An 18,239-nucleotide genomic window follows, 5' to 3' on the forward strand; every position below is an offset into this window, starting at 1 on the left:
TTAAATTCTTTGTTAATTTTTGCTAACAGAACAATCTAGTGATCACATGTAACTCACTTGACGTCTCTTCCCGTATAAAAATCCATCAAATTCTTCAAGATCTTTTTATTGTGCCATTCAAAATTCACGTAATAGAATAAAGTGTATATAAAAAAATATAAAGTCTTGATGTCTTTTTTCTTATATTTCTTGAATGATTTTTATTTTTTTAGTAAATTCATGATTTCGTTTTTATAAAAAAGAAATCACGTGAGTTTAAAACGACCACACAATAATTTGTTAATTAAAACTATTGCAAGGATTTGATTGAGAATGAATTTGATATATACTGGGAACATGACTGATGTTGTTTGTACAGGTCGAAGACTTTTTCCGAGGTCTGTCCGGAACTCGACTACAAAAAACACAACAAATTACCAAGTACAAACAGATCAAAGGTAATGCTAACAGACTGCGATCTGTCCTCATCATGCCCCCTCTCTCCCATTATTTATTAGACTTCACCCTCCATGACAAAACACCCCCAACAGCTCAACTTCTCTTCATCCCTCCCTGCCATCACTTTTAAACCCAAATAAAATAAATACCGAACTCGGAATCTGAACCAAAACATAGAACAACCCTTCATTTCCTCCCTAGAACCTTAATCACTCTGGTCTTGACCCAAGACTCATCAACGAGAATCCATGGCAGGAGCACTAGAGTGCTGGTCAAGCAGAGCCAGCACAGACGAGGACATTGTTGAACAAGTCCTAATGAGAACACATGACAGATCAGAAACCTCATCATCTTCAACAACGGAAGCAGCATCTCTACAACTACCTGATCAAAGCTCGAATCTTTCACTGAAAGACACTATTTCCTCATCTTCTGCAATGCAAAAAAAGCTTCAAAGATTGAGTCGAAATGTGTCCGAAGCCATTGCTTCACTTAAAAACTCATTGAATCTTGATTCACCACGTGACTCACAAGTGCAGCTAACGAGTTCTCAGCAGGGTAATTGTAGTGGTAATAAGAGTGAGAGATGTAGAAAGGTTGTGTGGGCCAGTGTTGTACGGAACCTCACCCAGTTGTATCCAGGGAGCCAGTTGCCGGAGAAGCTTGTGTCCAATATTAGAAAGCACTATGATTCTTTGCCTCTCAGGTTTACTTTTTACTGGAGATCCAATCTTGCTTTACTTTATTGAATTTCTGCGACTGGGTTTTGTTTGATGGCCACGAAAATGGAGGAAAATTAGATAACGATGTAATTTTATTTTTTTTGGATTTACATTGCCTCCCTATTTAGCAAATATAGCGCACGATTTTATTTGCTCCCCCCCCCCCCCCCCCTTTTTTTTTTTGGGGGGGGGGTGGCGGGGGGGTCTACTAATAGAAAGATAGCATCGGTGTTAGAATTTGAGATTTACTCCACTATACCGAAAAAAGCTTTCTAAAAGCGTTTCGAAGAAAATTACCTTTTGTCTTCAAAGTTTCTGTTTACTTGTGTTATTTGCGTGATGTTGTCCTTTTCTTTCTTTCTGGTTAATTCTGGGTATTTTTGACAGTTATGCTCAGGCAGGGTTTGATATGAAAGAAGTGTTTATGCACATGAAGATGATAGAGCAGGCGCTAGTTGATGAGCAACCGGCAATAATGATACAAGAAGTGTCTGATGATGAGATACAGGGTGCTGTATACAAACTCACATTTGCTTGTAACTCTTCCATTTCGTGGCCCGTAATGTCTGGTGCTTTAGATAGTGCTTCCATTTGTTGCAAGAAGATACAGATCTTTGAAAAGAAGGGATTTACTCTTGGGGTGGTTCTTCTTTTAGTTCAAGCTGGACAAGCGAAATCATTCAAAGCTCGGATCGAGAATGCTTTAAAATCTTCTGTAAAGAAGTCCAAATCAACCACAGTGAAGCTTCCATTTGGGCTTTGTGGGTGTCAAGAAGAGAATATTAGAGGAAACTTTGGTGAAATTGAAGAAGATCCCTGCGAACAAAATTCTAGGAATGGCATTGAGAATCCGAATGTGAAGATTCAGCTCGAGATGCCCTTACCCACTTCTTCGATAGTTGTAGCGGTTGATGAGTGGCAAACGATTAATTCTGGCGGGGATGAATTGGGGAAATGGCTTTTGAATTCTGATAATCTTGAATTCATTGATCAGATTGGACCAAGTTCCTTTAAGGGAGTTTATAAGGGCAAAAGGGTGGGAATTGAGAAGCTTAAAGCGTGTGATAAAGGGAATTCTTACGAGTTTGAGCTCCGTAAAGATCTGCTGGAATTAATGACTTGTGGTCACAAGAACATTCATCAATTTTATGGCATCTGTGTTGATGAAAATCATGGATTGTGTGTGGTGACCAAATTGATGGAAGGTGGATCTGTTAATGAGTTAATGCTAAAGAATAAAAAGCTTCAACCCAAGGAGATAATGAGAATTGCTACAGATGTAGCAGAAGGAATGAGGTTTATGAATGATCATGGTGTTGCATATAGAGACCTTAACACGCAACGAATTTTACTGGACCGGCATGGGAATGCTTGCCTAGGGGACATGGGCATAGTTACTGTTTGCAAGAGCATGGGCGAGGCAATGGAGTATGAAACAGACGGTTATCGCTGGCTAGCTCCAGAGGTTTGTTTTCTATCTTCCTTCGCTAGTTTCAAAATCCATGTCTTTGAAAGAAGTCAGTTCTGACCATAACTATCCATTCGACAAGCACCTGCCACGGCCACGAACCTAACCGCGATCAAAATTTATTGTGTTGACAGTGTTGCCAATTTGCCATAGTTCCAAGGTTCCATGATGTGATTGCTTACGTGGACAATGAAACCAGTCTATCTTGTTCTTTAGTATGCATTTGAAAGGTTGTTTTGATTATCACAATTTTTAGCAAGTAATCACAATTCCATGTCGTCCACCAATCCCCCGTGGGGGATGTCCGCTTATTGTCTTGCTCTGATGTTGGGATAGTTTAGTTTTTGAGAGATCATTGATGTATTTTGAGTTTTGTTTGCATGTTATAGATGCTGCATCTTTTATTGTGTAGCTGGGTTCCATCTCTTATTGCATACAGGTACTAAGACATGAATACATATAAGCACTGCTAACTGTCACCGTGAATTTATGCCATTTTAATCTTTAATTTCCTAGCTATTACAAGGTACCGGAAATTTAACCAGGAGAATATTTGGTAGGAGTGTCTTTTCGTGAAAAACTATGTTATTACTGTAATCAAGGACATTGCTTAGACTCAATGCATGCGGGTGCTTTCTGGTTTCACTCAAATATGCTGAAAGAGACTTTAAATCACTCATCCCAGAATGATTGTTTGAGCATGCGCAGCATGTCTTCATAATTGTTCTTGCTTTACATCCAAATACAGGATTTGCCTTTGCATAAGCACCCTTGTTTTCTCCATTAGGCAAATCATCTCAACCACAATAATATTTTTTTGGTCCACTTTTAGCAGAATGGTTTATTAGTGGAGCCCACTGATTTTATCTTTTAAACTTCGGGCATGATTGATCGCTCTTTTCAACACCAAATCTGTAACCCAATATGCGGGCACAAACTTTTTTCAAATCCATTTACCTATAGGAGCGATAGACATGTATTAAACTCAATGCAATTCTTGACATTAGCTTCAACCAGTCAAGTCGCTGTTGTCCAAATGCTATGGTCATTATGATACATAAACTTGCCTCCCTAAACAGGAAAGATGAACTGATCCCCCCCATTTGTGGTTGAAAACAGATCATTGCAGGTGATCCAGAGAATATCACCGAGACATGGATGAGCAATGCATATAGTTTCGGGATGGTGGTATGGGAGATGGTGACTGGCGAGGCTGCTTATGCTGCATACTCACCTGTGCAGGCAGCAGTTGGTATAGCTGCTTGTGGCCTAAGACCAGAGATCCCCAAGGACTGCCTGCTGATCCTAAGATCTCTGATGACCAAATGCTGGAACAATTCCCCATCAAAGCGCCCGCAGTTCTCTGAAATTCTATCAATTTTGCTGCGGCCTAACAACCAATATCAATAGGTAAAAGTTCTTCCAGCCCCATGGAATGTGGTCGGATTATTACTGAATTGCGTGTAAAAAAGCTGTCCTTTGTCAAGTTATTATGTCCTATCATTGCATAATTGTAGATCTTGGAAGTTCACATAGCAGAAATGAAGGTATATTTCTTCTTGTAACATAACGAATCAATCTCGCAAATCAAGGAAAAGAAGATGAAAAACATGCCTTGATTGGCCGATTGAATTCTTTAGATTGTCTGCCATGGTGTTTATTTATTTCAAATCTCATCATGTTTGCAGCTTGAGTGATGGAAATATAAAAAATGTTTATTTCTTTGCGTCTGTCGTCATGAATGACCAGGCATTCCACATTGGTTGAAAAAGGCGAGGATTATTAGATTAAAGAGAGAAGGTGGAAGAAAACAGAGGGAAAACCAGTTATATGCGGTGGTCCTTTGTGCCTCCAAATTTTGAGTGATACAACGAATTTTGGGTATCCCAGGTTTTCTTCGTTTTTTTTTTTGGACCGTATTTGGCTTCTTAAGTGATGATTTGAAATATATTAAAATAATTTTTTTTAATTTTTTTTTAACATTAATAAGATGCGTCAAAATAATTAAAAAACATTAAATTAATTTTAAAAAATCAAATTTTTAACTCCAACGTCATATCATTTTTGTGTCCGATAGAAAATGAGTTTTAGTTGAAAACAAATTAAAATAAAGTTTTTTAAGTTTATTTTTTATTTTAATATATTGAAATTATATATATATATATAATTTAAAAATAAAATAAAAATACAGCTGTTTCGCAATTTCAAATACCATCTCGGAATCATGGACTTGTGAGACTGAAAAAGGCATTTTGAGTCGTTACTTTTGACTCAAGACCTGTCTCGGTGAAGAATAAGATAATCGTTTTCTAGCTCTCTAGGTCCCAGCTGGAGGGGAGGAAACAGGTGGCTTGGACATAAACTAAGGACGTGCCCATCTGTCTGAAGTTGAAGGTCGCTGGAGTTTGCGGTGATCCTCCTTTTAGTTCCATCATGAGGACCTGGTCATGTAATTCGAAGGAGGCACATGCATAGCATGTGCACCGGGCTACACGCGTCAGGAAAAACTCCGAAGGACGGCGTTTTGTAGAGTATCAAGATCTAGCTTCGCATCAACTCTAGCTACCAGATTAATCAAATCATTAACTGGTAAGCATTTTTCTTTATTGGTGGTCAAATAGAACTTAATAAGATATACTGCAAAAGTATTTTTCTAGCGTTTTTTATATGTTAACATGTTAAAATTTTAAAATTATAAAAACACACTCAAACTAAATTAATTTTTAAAATGAAATTTTAATTATAAACAAGAATCTTTAGGAGGGGTAATAATTACTATTTAAAATATTTTTTACTTGAAAATATATTAAAATATTTTTTATTTTTAAAAAATTACTTTTAATATTAACACATTAAAATATTTGAAAACACTAAAAAAATATTAATATAAAATAAATAAATAAATAAATAATAATTTTTTTAAATATAGAAACAACTATGCCCTACAACACTATAAACTTAGCAGTATTGTGTCTTTTTTAAGAGAAATTAGTTGTTCGAACTTAGCAGTATTGTGTCTTTTTTAAGAAAAATATGAAAAGTGGGACTGGTCCCATTTGTTTTTGTTTTCTCATTAAAAAATGTTTTTATATAAAAAATTAATATTTTTTAAAATTAATTTTTTGTATTTTTAAATTACTTTAATTTATTAATATTAAAAAAATATTTTAAAAAACAAACTATTAATTAAAATAACCACGTAGCATAGCATCTAGGATCAAATTTCAGTTGACGCTGTGATGTGATGATCCTCGTTGAACCAAAAGAGGAGCCTATAAGCTGTCTGGCTGAAACAAGAGTCCAAACTTGCATTTTTAACCTTGTGAATGAACAATCTAGAGGAAGTGAAAGTATTTAGACTGCAGACCAGTTGTCAGATCTTGTCCGTCCACCATGCCTGGACCAGATCCAATGAAGGAATGCCGACATAAACTGAAGTGAATTATGGGATTGGATAAGTGCCACGATATTATTTTCATGACATCATTGCATTAAAGGAATACGATAAAAAGAACATGAATATTTTTAGGCGAATGAACTTCGAATATGTTCTGGATGATTAAAGTTTTTCTCCACTTGGCCACAGATGATTTGTGAGAACTTATGGGTCTCCAAAGTCAAGGCTCCTTATCGTCCGGCGTGCCATCCACTTGTCTGTGCCTCCGGGAAGCAGAGGAGCTTACCGTACAATGTCATCATAACAATCTGCGTAAAGAAACCGTGTGCATGACGCGCCAGCAGGAGCAATAATGGTACATTAACATCCTCTCTATTCCTGTCGCTAGTCACTACTAGCCCGTGACAACTTACAAGCATGGATGCATTAGGCTGTTTCCTAGCTCTGTTGTTCATGGTATGCGGGGAAACATCCCCGGAAGTGGTTTCAAGGCATCCCCCTCTTTGATGCTTTTGTTTGAGAGTTAAAGTATAACTCAGTCCCTTTTCTGTACAAGAATTGATTAACTAGTCCTCGTAGTCTTAAAAACTATATATTTAATCCCTGTATTATTAAATCCATTTGTTAATAACTTTTGTCCCTTTTATGTTCCTTTCCATTTTCTCTCGAGAAAAGAAAAAACGAAAAGAGAACCTGGTAACGCGGGAAAACTTGATGACAAGATAATGCATTTTTTTTTTATAAAAATAACTACTAGATTGAGGATGGCCAGTGTCAGTTAGGAGAGTTTGAGTTTCGAAGAAATGGCCGCTGGAGTGCAGAAGGGCCCAAATAACAAGTCTGAGCTGAAGGCCGTTTTGTTAGCTTCTTGGGTTTTTTGTGCTCAACAAGGCTTTAACATTCTTAACCCAGTTTATGTGCCTCGTCTCATATTTCAGGCCCATACCCTTAACACCGAAGCAAACCCATGGACAAAAGGACCCGTGCAAACCCCCCCCCCTCTCTCTCTAACTGGACTCACCATGAATGAATAGTTATATAGTTGTTCTGACTTGATTTTTATTTATAAAAAAATTAAATTAATGTTTTATAAAATTAAATTAAAATAGCTTTACACCGACTGTTTTCAGTTATTTTATATTAAAACATAAAACTTAATGAACTGATTTTGATTCTGTTTAATTTGATTCGATTTTCGTTGGTTTCTGTTATTTTATATTAAAAAATTATATTATTTTTTTAATTTTTTATTTTCTAATAAGTTTAATTTGTTTTTTTAGTTTGTTTTTTTATTTGATTTGGTTTTTTTAATTTTAAATTTATGAAACCAAAATCAAAACCGAACTAAATTTAATATTTTTAAAAATATTCTAATTGATTTAATTAATTTTTTTGATGGTTCAGTTTTTTACATCTTTTCAGTTTGATTATTTTTTTAGTTTTTTTATTTTAATATTTTGATATATTGATGTTAAAAATATTAAAAAATAAAAAATATTATTTTAATTTAAAAAATAAAAATAAATCACTATTTACATCAATTATTTAAAAACTGAATAGGCCGATGAGCAGTAAGAAAAAGGGGATGGATGTTTAATTACATCTTGGGATACGGGAAATGCTTTGGAATTGAAGCTACTTTGAATAATTATAGAGGTGACGATGGTGTGCTGCAACTTGTGTATATGAAAGCACATCTCCACGTTCACTTGTACTATAAAATAGACGTCTATGGACCGATCACCAGGTGATAAAATGTGACTTTTGTTTTTTAGAGATCAAATGGTCTTGAATCAACACGCAGCAGAAAGCTACTCTACCTCCTTTTTTTTTATTTGTTTTTTTAAAAGGAATGTAGGGGTTGCGTGGAAGTGAGTTTTAACATTTTTTATTTATTTTTAAATTATTTAAATATGTTGACATCAAAAATAAATTCTAGCTCAGTGGTTCTCTTTAAAGGGAGAAGCAACCTTGTATTATTCGTTTGTTGTTCCCTTTGTAGGTTTGTTAATTTAATGTATAGTGTATCTGTATTTAAAAATATATTTAAATGTTGTTTTATATTTTATATCTGTTTTTTTACAACAGCAACATATTAAAATGACACAGAAATTTAAAAATATTTTTTTTTCTTGCAACAAAATTTAAAAAACACTTCAAAAATTAAAGTGAAATATATTATCAGACAAAGCCTTGTTATTTTGTGTAGGATGCCTGTATCTTGTGCCACGCCAGGGCCCATTGTCGCAGAATAAAATAAAGATAAAAACAGAGAGAGAAAAGATTCGGTTTGAGACGGAAGAGAAGATAAAATTCCTTCTTTATTGATTTCCTTTGTTAAAATTCAACTCTGAACTCCTTGCCAAGGAAGTAAACGATAAAAACAATCGATGGCAGCTACCCCGTAACTTCCCCAGAACTCCAAAGCCCTGATTGGGCTGTGTTTGCATTAAAGTTTGAGTAAGTTTTGATTTTATTTTATTTTAAATTATATATATATATGTGTGTGTTTTTTTAAAAAATATTATTTTAATACATTTTCAATTAAAAAATATTAAAAAAACACTAACCACACTATAAAAATTACAAACACTATTTTTAATTATAATATATTTTTTAATATTTGAGATATCATCTAATCATGCATGTTAATTAAAATTATTTTTTTTAAAAATGATTTTAAAGCTGTATCTGCTATATTAATTTAATGTGTTGATAAAGTTTAATATTTTTTTGTTTTAGCTCCAAATTTTAAATTAAAAGAATTAGTTTAATTGATTATATTTAAGATTTATTTTTTTAAAATTATTAATTTGAACTTTATAAATTTTAGGATAAAAACATTTATACCACAGTTACTTGAATTGATTAAAGTATATATAAATTAGTACAAACATATATCTTAATAATTAAAAAAAATTTAAAAAAAGGTGTCTATTAAAGATATAATTATTGATCCTCCTTGTCTCCCTCCGAGTAAAGAGAAATTCGCGGACCTTGTCACCTGACCGAAAGTCGTGTGTGCCTGGCGTGGTGGCTGCGGTGGACCCTGTTTTCCATGGAACATTCTAGTAGCCACCAAAGTGGTTGAATTGTTGAATTCATTACAGTTAACTAGAAAAAAAAAAAGATGAATTCATTACAGTTAACTAGAAAAAAAGAAAAAGAAAAAGAGCTGATATCATTTAAATCAATAAAATATACAAGCAAGAAGCGTGTATTTTTTTCAGTTAACACAAAGTTTAATAGGCTCTGGGTTATGTAATGAAAACAATTCCCTTTCTTTCTTCTTCTTCTTTTTTTTAAAAAAAATAAAAGAAAATAAAATCTTTCAATGAAAACTAAAATTTTAACCGTGTGAAACTAGGCAGGCCAGATAGTTTCCCCGTGCACATCTGAGTTAAAGAAAACCGATGCTTGGAGCCCGAGATGCTACACAAGGCCCAAGATTTCTATGCATTATTTGAATTAAAATTCACAAAACGTGTCGAGGTTAATGTCAGGAGATTTTATAAATTTAATCACACCAGGTCACACACACACACACACATATATATATATACACATATATATATATGGACATGTCTGTGTTTATCATGAATTCCAACAATATAATTAAATCCAGCCATCTTAACACTCGAATGAAACCTAACCTTTTCTTTTAACTCTCTGAGCACTATTCTTATTTTCAAATACATGCAAGTAAACTAAATATAATTAAATCAAATATGGGCATGGAATAAAATGAGAAAATCATGGATGTTAAACTCAATATAGCACACCGAAATGACTTGCAAAATTCACATTTTTAAATCTGATGTAAATTGAATTTTAAATTAAAAATATATTATTTTAATAAAATAGGATTAGCGTATTTAGATTTATTAGATGATTCTTTTCGATTGACCATTAAAAATGAAATGCAATGCTTATATTCAATATTATCCCCCGATGCAAATTATATACTTAGCCAAAGTTGAGAGGTGAACCTCGAATCTTAATCCGATATAATACATATCAAAATCTCATGGAATAGTACCATTTTGTTTATGTAGATCCTGACAAGTCTGTCTACTGAATCAATCATCTTTACAGGTAAAAATAATATAAATTTTATCAGCTGGTTTTTGATGGCCCATATCGCACAATTTCCTTTTCTTTATCTGGAAAATCTCGACAAGTATCAAAGAGATCAGATAAAAAAACTTTTGTTAAAAAATCCAAATAAAACTCAAATGATACTAAGGTTGCATTCGTTTATTTGCAGCTTATGCACATACAGTGCAAAAAATATAGTAGGGTATTTGGTAATACTTTACTGTGTTTTTTACCGCAGGACTTAGCAGTTTTTACATGTTCCTGTAACTGATTTTTGTAAAATTTTATTTATTTTTATATTTTAAAAGCGTTTTAATTTTTTTTGTTTTTTTGATTATTTTAATGCGCTGATATCAAAAATAAATTTTTAAAAATAAAAATTTTATTTTAATGTAAAAAATACTCTGAAAAAGAATAATATTGGTAATACTTTACTGTGTTTTTTACCGTAGGACTTAGCAGTTTTTACATGTTCTTATAACTGATTTTTGTAAAATTTTATCTATTTTTATATTTTAAAAGCGTTTTAATTTTTTTTTGTTTTTTGATTATTTTAATGCGCTGATATCAAAAATAAATTTTTAAAAATAAAAATTTTATTTTGATATATATTAAAGTAAAAAATACTCTGAAAAAGAACAACAACAATAACAACATAATTATCAAATATTTTATACATAATTTTTAAGTATACATGAATTCTAACACTAACTTTTACCAAATACTTATATAAATTTAATTAACTACATCGACAAATACTTATATAAATTTAATTAACTACTTCTAATAATATTTTTTAAAAACTTATTTTTACAAATCATTACCGGTACCTTTAAAATAAATATTTTCAGAAACATGAAGGTGCGTTAGAAGTGTCCTTCCAAAAAGACCCCGAGTCCCATCCCAGCCCAAAACTCTAAGCCCAAAATAGGACCTCTTCTCCACTACCATTTCCACAAAAACCTCTTCATTTTTCTCCACAAGCTACCCAAAACCAAACCCCAATATTTTCTCCATCCCTCCCCTCACACTCCATCCTTCCCTTGCTCACAGTGCTAAGCGGTACGTTTACTGCTCCTCTAATCAATCCCTCTCTCAACAATTTCGTATTCGAATCTTATCAGACCCTACCCAGGGTTTATGGAATTATTATTATTACCAGCACCGATCTTTATTTTTATTAAAAACAGTTTCTCTATTTTTTTTTTTTTAATTTTCCATTCTAACAATCTTGATTTTGATGGGTGTTCGTAGCTTGTTTGGCTGTTTCGTATACTTTATGCTTCCTAAAAAGCGACCTGTTGAAGCAGAAGAAGCGCCAGATAACAGCATATCAAATTCATCTTCTTTCAATAAGAAACGGATCGGTTGCGATCTGGAATCGACTGTGATTCGTAACAAAAAAAGTTGTGTTACTGGTAATTGCAGCAACACCGACACCGAAACTAACAACCATTGTAACGAGGAACACTTTATCATGGCACCTGGTGATTCGAACCCGATGGAGATTGACGAGGATCTTCACAGTCGGCAGCTTGCTGTTTATGGAAGGGAGACAATGCGAAGGCTTTTCGGTTCAAATGTTCTCGTTTCCGGGATGCAGGGTCTTGGTGCTGAGATTGGTACAAATGATGAGATTTTTAACGCATTTTTTTTTAATTGATACTACTGGGGTTTCTTTTTGTGAAGTTTTGGATTTTACCGTGAATATATTGCAAAATCCTTCTCCTGTAGACAAAACTGGATTCTGCTTAATCTAACCACAGGCCTGAAAGGTAGCAAAACATGGTGCAGCAAATGAAATAGAGATGGTCAACAGAGATTCTTCTGGACATGTGTAGTGGCTATAGCTGTATTTGATGCCCCCCAGTATACAGACTCTGCTTTCTAACTTAGTCTGGGTTTTTCACAATTTCCAATATAAGAAAATATATAGCTTGTTTGTGAATGTGATTGATGTTGTATTTCAAATATATTTTCATATTAAAATGTATATTAATAATTTTTTATTTAAAAAAAATTATTTTTGATATTAGTACATTAAAATAATTTTAAAACACTAAAATCATATTAATTTAATGTAAATAAAAAAATAATTTTTTTAAATTTTTTTTCAAGAATATTTTTAAAATGCAGGAAAAAATAATTTTTTTAAAATTTTTTTCAAGAATATTTTTAAAATGCAGAAATAAACAGCCTCGTAGGATGCTTTAAATCATTCGAGACTACTAGGATTAACCAGATTTGATTTGTATATATCATGTGTTGAGTAACATAGGAAACATAATGTGAAAATCGTGATCAGGAAAGCGAGCTTCCTCTGGCTATTTCTCTTCATAACTTTCTATTTTAGTCCCATTTGGTGTTTTATCTCAATTTTACATAGAATCAATTGGAGTCATATCAGATGGATAGTCAATTTTTATTAACCTTGCTTTGGGCAGTTTGTATGATATTATTTTCACTGTGGGAGGGGTAATTATCTAAACCTATGGAAGCCATTACTTGAGTTGACACAGAGCTATTTAAGGAATGCTGTGGTCTTTAATATGGATTGTTCTTGTTCTTGTTCTTGTTGGAGTCAAGCTTTTTGACCCTTCTTTAATGTGCGGTTCTCTTACTACAGCAAAAAACCTCATTCTCGCTGGTGTCAAGTCTGTGACATTGCACGATGAAGAAAAAGTGGAGTTGTGGGATTTATCCAGCAACTTTGTCTTTTCAGAGAATGATGTTGGTAAGAACAGGGCCCTAGCGTCTGTTCAGAAGTTGCAAGATCTCAACAATGCAGTCAGCATCTCAACCTTAACTACAGAATTGACAACAGAACAACTTTCTAAGTTCCAGGTACTTGCATGTCTCTCCACATTGATATAATTAGAAGAAAGCTTGTCCACATATATGTGTCGTGACATCTTGACCAATTGGATAATCTTGATCAAAACCTGCCAGTTGCTTAGCAGGTACCTATCAAGATTACTAGCAAATCTTTCTTTCACAAGGAAAAAGTGTTATTACAAATGTATGTCTGAATATGCTACTAATTTTGAATGTTTGTGATTATATTAAATGAAATATCTGAGCAAATCCATTGTCAATGACTGATTTGGTCAATGCCAGTTGATGCTTACATTTTAATTAATGCTATTCTAGGTTTTGCCTGTAGTTCTTTTGTGCTACAAACATAACCCTATGAAAGTGAAAACATAGAAACCTTTTTTTTTTTTCTGTGTATGTGCGCGCATTCACATCATATTGTTGGGCGACCCACACAACAAGAAATGCCAATTTTTAATGATACCATTGTTTGGTTCAGTGAACTTCCAATATCTTCTGTCCACCAAGGCTCACAAGTGTAATTTTTGTTTACCTCAACCAATAAAATGAAACATAAAATTCATAACTGTTATATAAGATTGTCTCAACTCTCAAAAGCATTAAATGTTCGAAGAAACAATACTTTAAGGGGTGATCAAGAGGACACGAGTGAAGGTTTTGTACTCTTTTTGGTACTAAGGATTGCATTTCCCCACCTTTCTGTTGCTTCAATAAAATTCTAAGATTATCTAAATGCTAAAGTGAAAGATTTAGATCTTCATGCAAATACAGGAGAAAAACCATCTAAGGGCATTATATTTTCAGTGGGCCATGACTCTGTCCAGGGGCAGTGGTGGGCCCCCGGCCCCACATAATTTTCAAAATTCTTTATAGTCCCTGTGATTCAGTATATATTTCATATTGGTCCTATAATTTTCTAATTTGGCCCATTCAGAAAATATTGTTTTTTTATTCTTCGAAGTCCTATTGTGTCTAAGTTGCCCCCCTAACAATTCTAGTCATCCTCTGCCATTGACCGTGTCAACGATACTTCTTTCTCTGGTCTGCTTGAATGCATTGCTTTTCTTGTTTTGCAGAATGCATATGTATTTGCCTATACTGTTTTATGCCACTTGTTATTTTCTGGTGGTGCAGGCTGTTGTATTTACAGATCTCAATCTTGACAAAGCCATTGAGTTTAATGACTACTGCCATAATCACAAGCCTCCTATCTCTTTCATCAAGGCTGAAGTTAGAGGTCTCTTTGGTTCTTTGTTTTGTGACTTTGGACCTGAATTCACAGTGTTTGATGTTGATGGAGAAGATCCACACACTGGTATAATTGCATCCATCAGCAATGATAACCCTGCACTGGTGTCATTTGTTGATGATGAAAGGCTTGAGTTTCAAGACGGGGATCTTGTTGTTTTCTCTGAAGTGAAGGGAATGACAGAACTTAATGATGGAAAACCAAGAAAGATTAAAAATACCAGACCATATTCATTTACTCTCGAGGAGGACACCACAAACTTTGCTATCTATGAGAAAGGTGGGATTGTCACACAGGTGAAACAGCCCAAGGTGTTGAATTTTAAGCCATTGAGAGAAGCAATCAAAGATCCTGGTGAATTTCTTTTGAGTGATTTCTCCAAGTTTGACCGTCCACCTCTCTTACACTTGGCATTCCAAGCACTGGACAAGTTTGTGTCTGAGATTGGTCGCTTCCCTGTTGCTGGTTCAGAAGAAGATGCTCAAAAGCTTATATCTCGGGCAAGTCACATCAATGAAAACTCAGGAGATGCAAGGGTGGAGGACATTAATCCAAAACTTCTGCGGCACTTTGCCTTTGGCGCCAGGGCTGTACTGAATCCTATGGCCGCTATGTTTGGTGGTCTGGTTGGGCAAGAGGTTGTCAAAGCATGTTCCGGAAAGTTTCATCCTCTCTTTCAGGTTGGTATCAATTTAAAACTTTTTGAATCTTCTTAGGCCTGCTTCTCTCTCAAACCAACTTAGGCATACATTAAACTTCAGTTCTTGTTCCTCAAGCCTTTATTATACTTTTAAAGAATTTCATCTATATATTTGGAGTATTTGGACATAAACAAGTAGTGGGGTACTTGTATATACACACTGTTAAAGGATTTTATTTATATACCCAATCGCTGTGACTGGGCCTTTAAATTCAGTTTGATCAGAAGAACTTTTGCGTACTGTCTAGGGTTTCATTACCATAACCTCCTAGCTTGTTATATATATATATAATGTGGCTGTTGCCAAAGTTAAGCATCTACTTAATGATTCAACTTTATTGCTTGCTGTGGTGACCTGACCTTACCTTTTCTGCAATACAGTTCTTTTATTTTGACTCTGTGGAATCACTCCCTACCGCTATCTTGGATCCCAGTAATTTCAAGCCACTAAATAGCCGTTATGATGCACAAATCTCAGTTTTTGGGTCCAAGTTTCAGAAGAAGCTGGAGGATGCTAACTTGTTTGTTGTAGGATCTGGTGCACTTGGCTGTGAATTCTTGAAGAATTTAGCACTGATGGGTGTTTCATGTGGTGAACAAGGGAAGCTGACAATAACTGATGATGATGTGATAGAGAAGAGTAACTTGAGCAGGCAGTTTCTCTTCCGTGATTGGAACATTGGACAGGCTAAATCCACTGTTGCAGCTTCTGCTGCTGCATTAATAAATCCTCATCTCAAGATTGAAGCGCTGCAGAATCGTGTTGGCCCTGAAACAGAGAATGTCTTTGATGATACCTTCTGGGAGAACTTAACTGCTGTTGTGAATGCTTTGGACAATGTCAATGCGAGACTTTATGTTGATCAGAGGTGCTTGTACTTCCAAAAGCCTCTTCTCGAATCTGGAACCTTAGGTGCCAAATGCAACACTCAGATGGTCATTCCTCACCTGACTGAAAATTATGGTGCTTCAAGGGACCCGCCTGAGAAACAAGCACCTATGTGCACTGTGCATTCATTCCCACATAACATTGACCATTGCCTGACATGGGCTCGATCCGAGTTCGAGGGTTTGATGGAAAAAACCCCTGCAGAAGTGAATGCCTATTTATCAAATCCAGTTGAATATACTAATGCTATGAACAAAGCTGGTGATGCTCAGTCAAGGGACACTTTGGAACATGTTCTTGAGTGCCTTGAGAAGGAAAAATGTGAGACATTCCAGGATTGCATTACATGGGCTCGTTTAAGGTGCTCTCCTTGATTGGGTTTCCATTTCTCTGTATGATAGGACATACCCTGTTCTGTTTCTTGACTTTGTGCTCACTTGTCTTCAGGTTTGAAGATTATTTTGCTGATCGGGTGAAGCAGTTGATTTTCACTTTCCCTGAGGATGCATCGACTAGTACTGGTGCTCCATTCTGGTCTGCCCCCAAGCGATTCCCCCATCCACTTCAGTTCTCAGTTGTAGATCCAAGTCACCTCCATTTTGTCATGGCAGCATCAATATTGCGAGCAGAGACTTTTGGGATCTCGGTTCCTGAGTGGGCGAAGCATCCTAAGATGTTGGCTGAGGCTGTGGAGAAGGTGGTAGTGCCAGAATTTCAGCCAAGAGAAGACGCGAAAATTGAGACAGATGAGAAGGCTACCACCCTGTCTTCTGCATCTGTAGATGATGCAGCAGTAATCAATGAACTTATCAAAAAATTAGAGCAGTGCAGGCAGAAGCTGCCACTCGGGTTCAGGATGACGCCAATTCAATTTGAGAAGGTGATATCTCTTGTTCAATTTATTTAGCATGCATTTTTTGGGACATCCTGCTGTTGAATCAAGATGTTATTCAACATTTTTTCTTATTAACTTAGCTGAAAATTTTGAAATATTTGCATTAATTGATCGAGGGTAGTGTTTGCTTCATGATGTAGATAGAAATACTTAAAAAAAGAAAATGTGGCCAAAATATAAGAGGAGTCACATTTATCAGCCGTTCAATATTCCTGTGCCAACCGAAATTTAAGTTAATTTCCTTGATTGTGCAGGATGATGATACAAACTACCACATGGATCTGATAGCTGGTCTCGCCAACATGAGAGCAAGAAACTACAGCATTCCTGAGGTCGACAAGCTGAAAGCCAAGTTTATTGCTGGAAGGATCATCCCTGCTATAGCAACCTCCACAGCTATGGCCACTGGTCTTGTGTGCTTGGAGCTGTATAAGGTTCTGGATGGTGGACACAAAGTGGAGGACTACCGCAATACGTTTGCCAACCTTGCACTTCCTCTGTTCTCCATGGCCGAGCCTGTCCCTCCCAAGGTTATCAAGCATCAGGATATGAGGTGGACAGTTTGGGACAGGTGGATCCTAAAAAACAATCCTACCTTGAGGGAACTTATGCATTGGCTCAAGGAAAAGGGTCTTGATGCCTATAGCATTTCACATGGTAGTTGCCTGCTTTACAATAGCATGTTCCCTCGTCATAGGGAGAGAATGGACAGGAAGGTGGTTGATCTGGTGAGGGAAGTGGCTAAAGCAGAGTTGCCTGCATATCGTCACCACTTTGATGTCGTTGTGGCATGCGAGGATGATGAAGGCAATGATGTTGACATTCCTCCAGTATCTATTTACTTCAGTTAGGTTATCTTTGTCCGTTTCCCCAATCAGTTAGTCAGTCTTTAGATTTCAGGACGAGGGGTGGAGTCCCTTTAACGGTTAGATTTCATTTCAATGCTGCTGCATCTGTGAGCACACAATATGGATATTTTTCACACAACCGTTTGACATTTCAATAGTATAAACCAAATATCAATTTATATGAATACTGAATGCTGTGGAACTCGAGAATGCCATGAGAAAATTTTCTGCCGCTGTTCTCAGGCTATATGTGCTGCTATTCTGGACCCTACAAATTTTTCTTTGATAAAAGATATTGACCTGAGGCATTTACGTCGTGGATGCAACCGGGTTCTGCTTAGTTGATGATATTGTTCATTAGAGTTTGAAAGCAAGTTTAGTGAGAGAGAGAGGTTCGTGTCCCAGACGGACTTCAAGAAGCAATTTACCTTATTTGTCGTGTTGACTTCCTTGTCCTATATACTGAAAGATACTAGAATTCAAATGCCTTCTAATTAGGATGTTAGATATGTAACTTGTGCCCTAAGCTTTCTTGTCCTATAGAGAAGAGGTCCCAGCCTGAATTTTATTTTTGGGGAGCGGGTATCGAGCTATAATTTATTGATGTTATTCTCCTGAAAATCTAATATTAGTAACAAATAATGAGGTATAATTATGACTCGAAGTAATTTGCTTTTGCTATCTTGTAAAAATGAAAGGA

General features: G+C 35.3%; 2 protein-coding genes across 6 annotated transcripts; both read left to right on the forward strand.

Moving 5' to 3' along the window:
• Window positions 1-334: 334 nt before the first annotated feature.
• LOC105110299 (Protein kinase superfamily protein) lies at window positions 335-6,636 on the forward strand. Of its 3 annotated transcripts, none has more exons than XM_011005301.1 (4): window positions 335-1,144; window positions 1,548-2,625; window positions 3,748-4,038; window positions 6,215-6,636. In XM_011005301.1, the coding sequence occupies exons 1-3, from the start codon at window positions 687-689 to the stop codon at window positions 4,036-4,038; spliced, it is 1,827 nt and encodes a 608-aa protein (XP_011003603.1). In that variant the 5' UTR covers window positions 335-686; the 3' UTR covers window positions 6,215-6,636. The 3 variants fall into 3 exon arrangements, with proteins under 3 accessions (XP_011003603.1, XP_011003610.1, XP_011003595.1); XM_011005308.1 differs by lacking the exon at window positions 6,215-6,636 and adding an exon at window positions 4,378-4,469; XM_011005293.1 differs by lacking the exon at window positions 6,215-6,636 and having other exon boundaries at window positions 3,748-4,353.
• A 4,438-nt stretch (window positions 6,637-11,074) lies between these two features.
• LOC105110318 (ubiquitin-activating enzyme E1 1-like) lies at window positions 11,075-17,786 on the forward strand. 3 transcript variants are annotated; one of them, XM_011005326.1, is made up of 7 exons: window positions 11,075-11,185; window positions 11,378-11,745; window positions 12,750-12,967; window positions 14,093-14,887; window positions 15,289-16,157; window positions 16,244-16,676; window positions 16,946-17,786. In XM_011005326.1, exons 2-7 carry the CDS (start codon window positions 11,403-11,405, stop codon window positions 17,540-17,542), a joined length of 3,255 nt encoding a protein of 1,084 aa, XP_011003628.1. In that variant the 5' UTR covers window positions 11,075-11,185; window positions 11,378-11,402; the 3' UTR covers window positions 17,543-17,786. The 3 variants fall into 3 exon arrangements, with proteins under 3 accessions (XP_011003628.1, XP_011003635.1, XP_011003623.1); XM_011005333.1 differs by having other exon boundaries at window positions 11,083-11,266; XM_011005321.1 differs by lacking the exon at window positions 11,075-11,185 and having other exon boundaries at window positions 11,349-11,745.
• Window positions 17,787-18,239: the final 453 nt, after the last annotated feature.

The sequence above is a fragment of the Populus euphratica genome, unplaced genomic scaffold, assembly GCF_000495115.2.
Source record: "Populus euphratica unplaced genomic scaffold, PopEup_1.0 scaffold3.1, whole genome shotgun sequence".
Classification (NCBI taxonomy): domain Eukaryota; kingdom Viridiplantae; phylum Streptophyta; class Magnoliopsida; order Malpighiales; family Salicaceae; genus Populus; species Populus euphratica.

Bases quoted from the DNA above. Each gene is read 5' to 3' on its own strand.
- LOC105110299 (XM_011005301.1), top strand. From the start codon at position 687: ATGGCAGGAGCACTAGAGTGCTGGTCAAGCAGAGCCAGCACAGACGAG. The intron at 1,145-1,547 runs GTTTACTTTTTA...TATTTTTGACAG, and splicing joins TATGATTCTTTGCCTCTCAG to TTATGCTCAGGCAGGGTTTG. The intron at 2,626-3,747 runs GTTTGTTTTCTA...GGTTGAAAACAG, and splicing joins ATCGCTGGCTAGCTCCAGAG to ATCATTGCAGGTGATCCAGA.
- LOC105110318 (XM_011005321.1), top strand. From the start codon at position 11,364: ATGGGTGTTCGTAGCTTGTTTGGCTGTTTCGTATACTTTATGCTTCCT. The intron at 11,746-12,749 runs GTACAAATGATG...CTCTTACTACAG, and splicing joins GGGTCTTGGTGCTGAGATTG to CAAAAAACCTCATTCTCGCT. The intron at 14,888-15,288 runs GTTGGTATCAAT...TCTGCAATACAG, and splicing joins AGTTTCATCCTCTCTTTCAG to TTCTTTTATTTTGACTCTGT.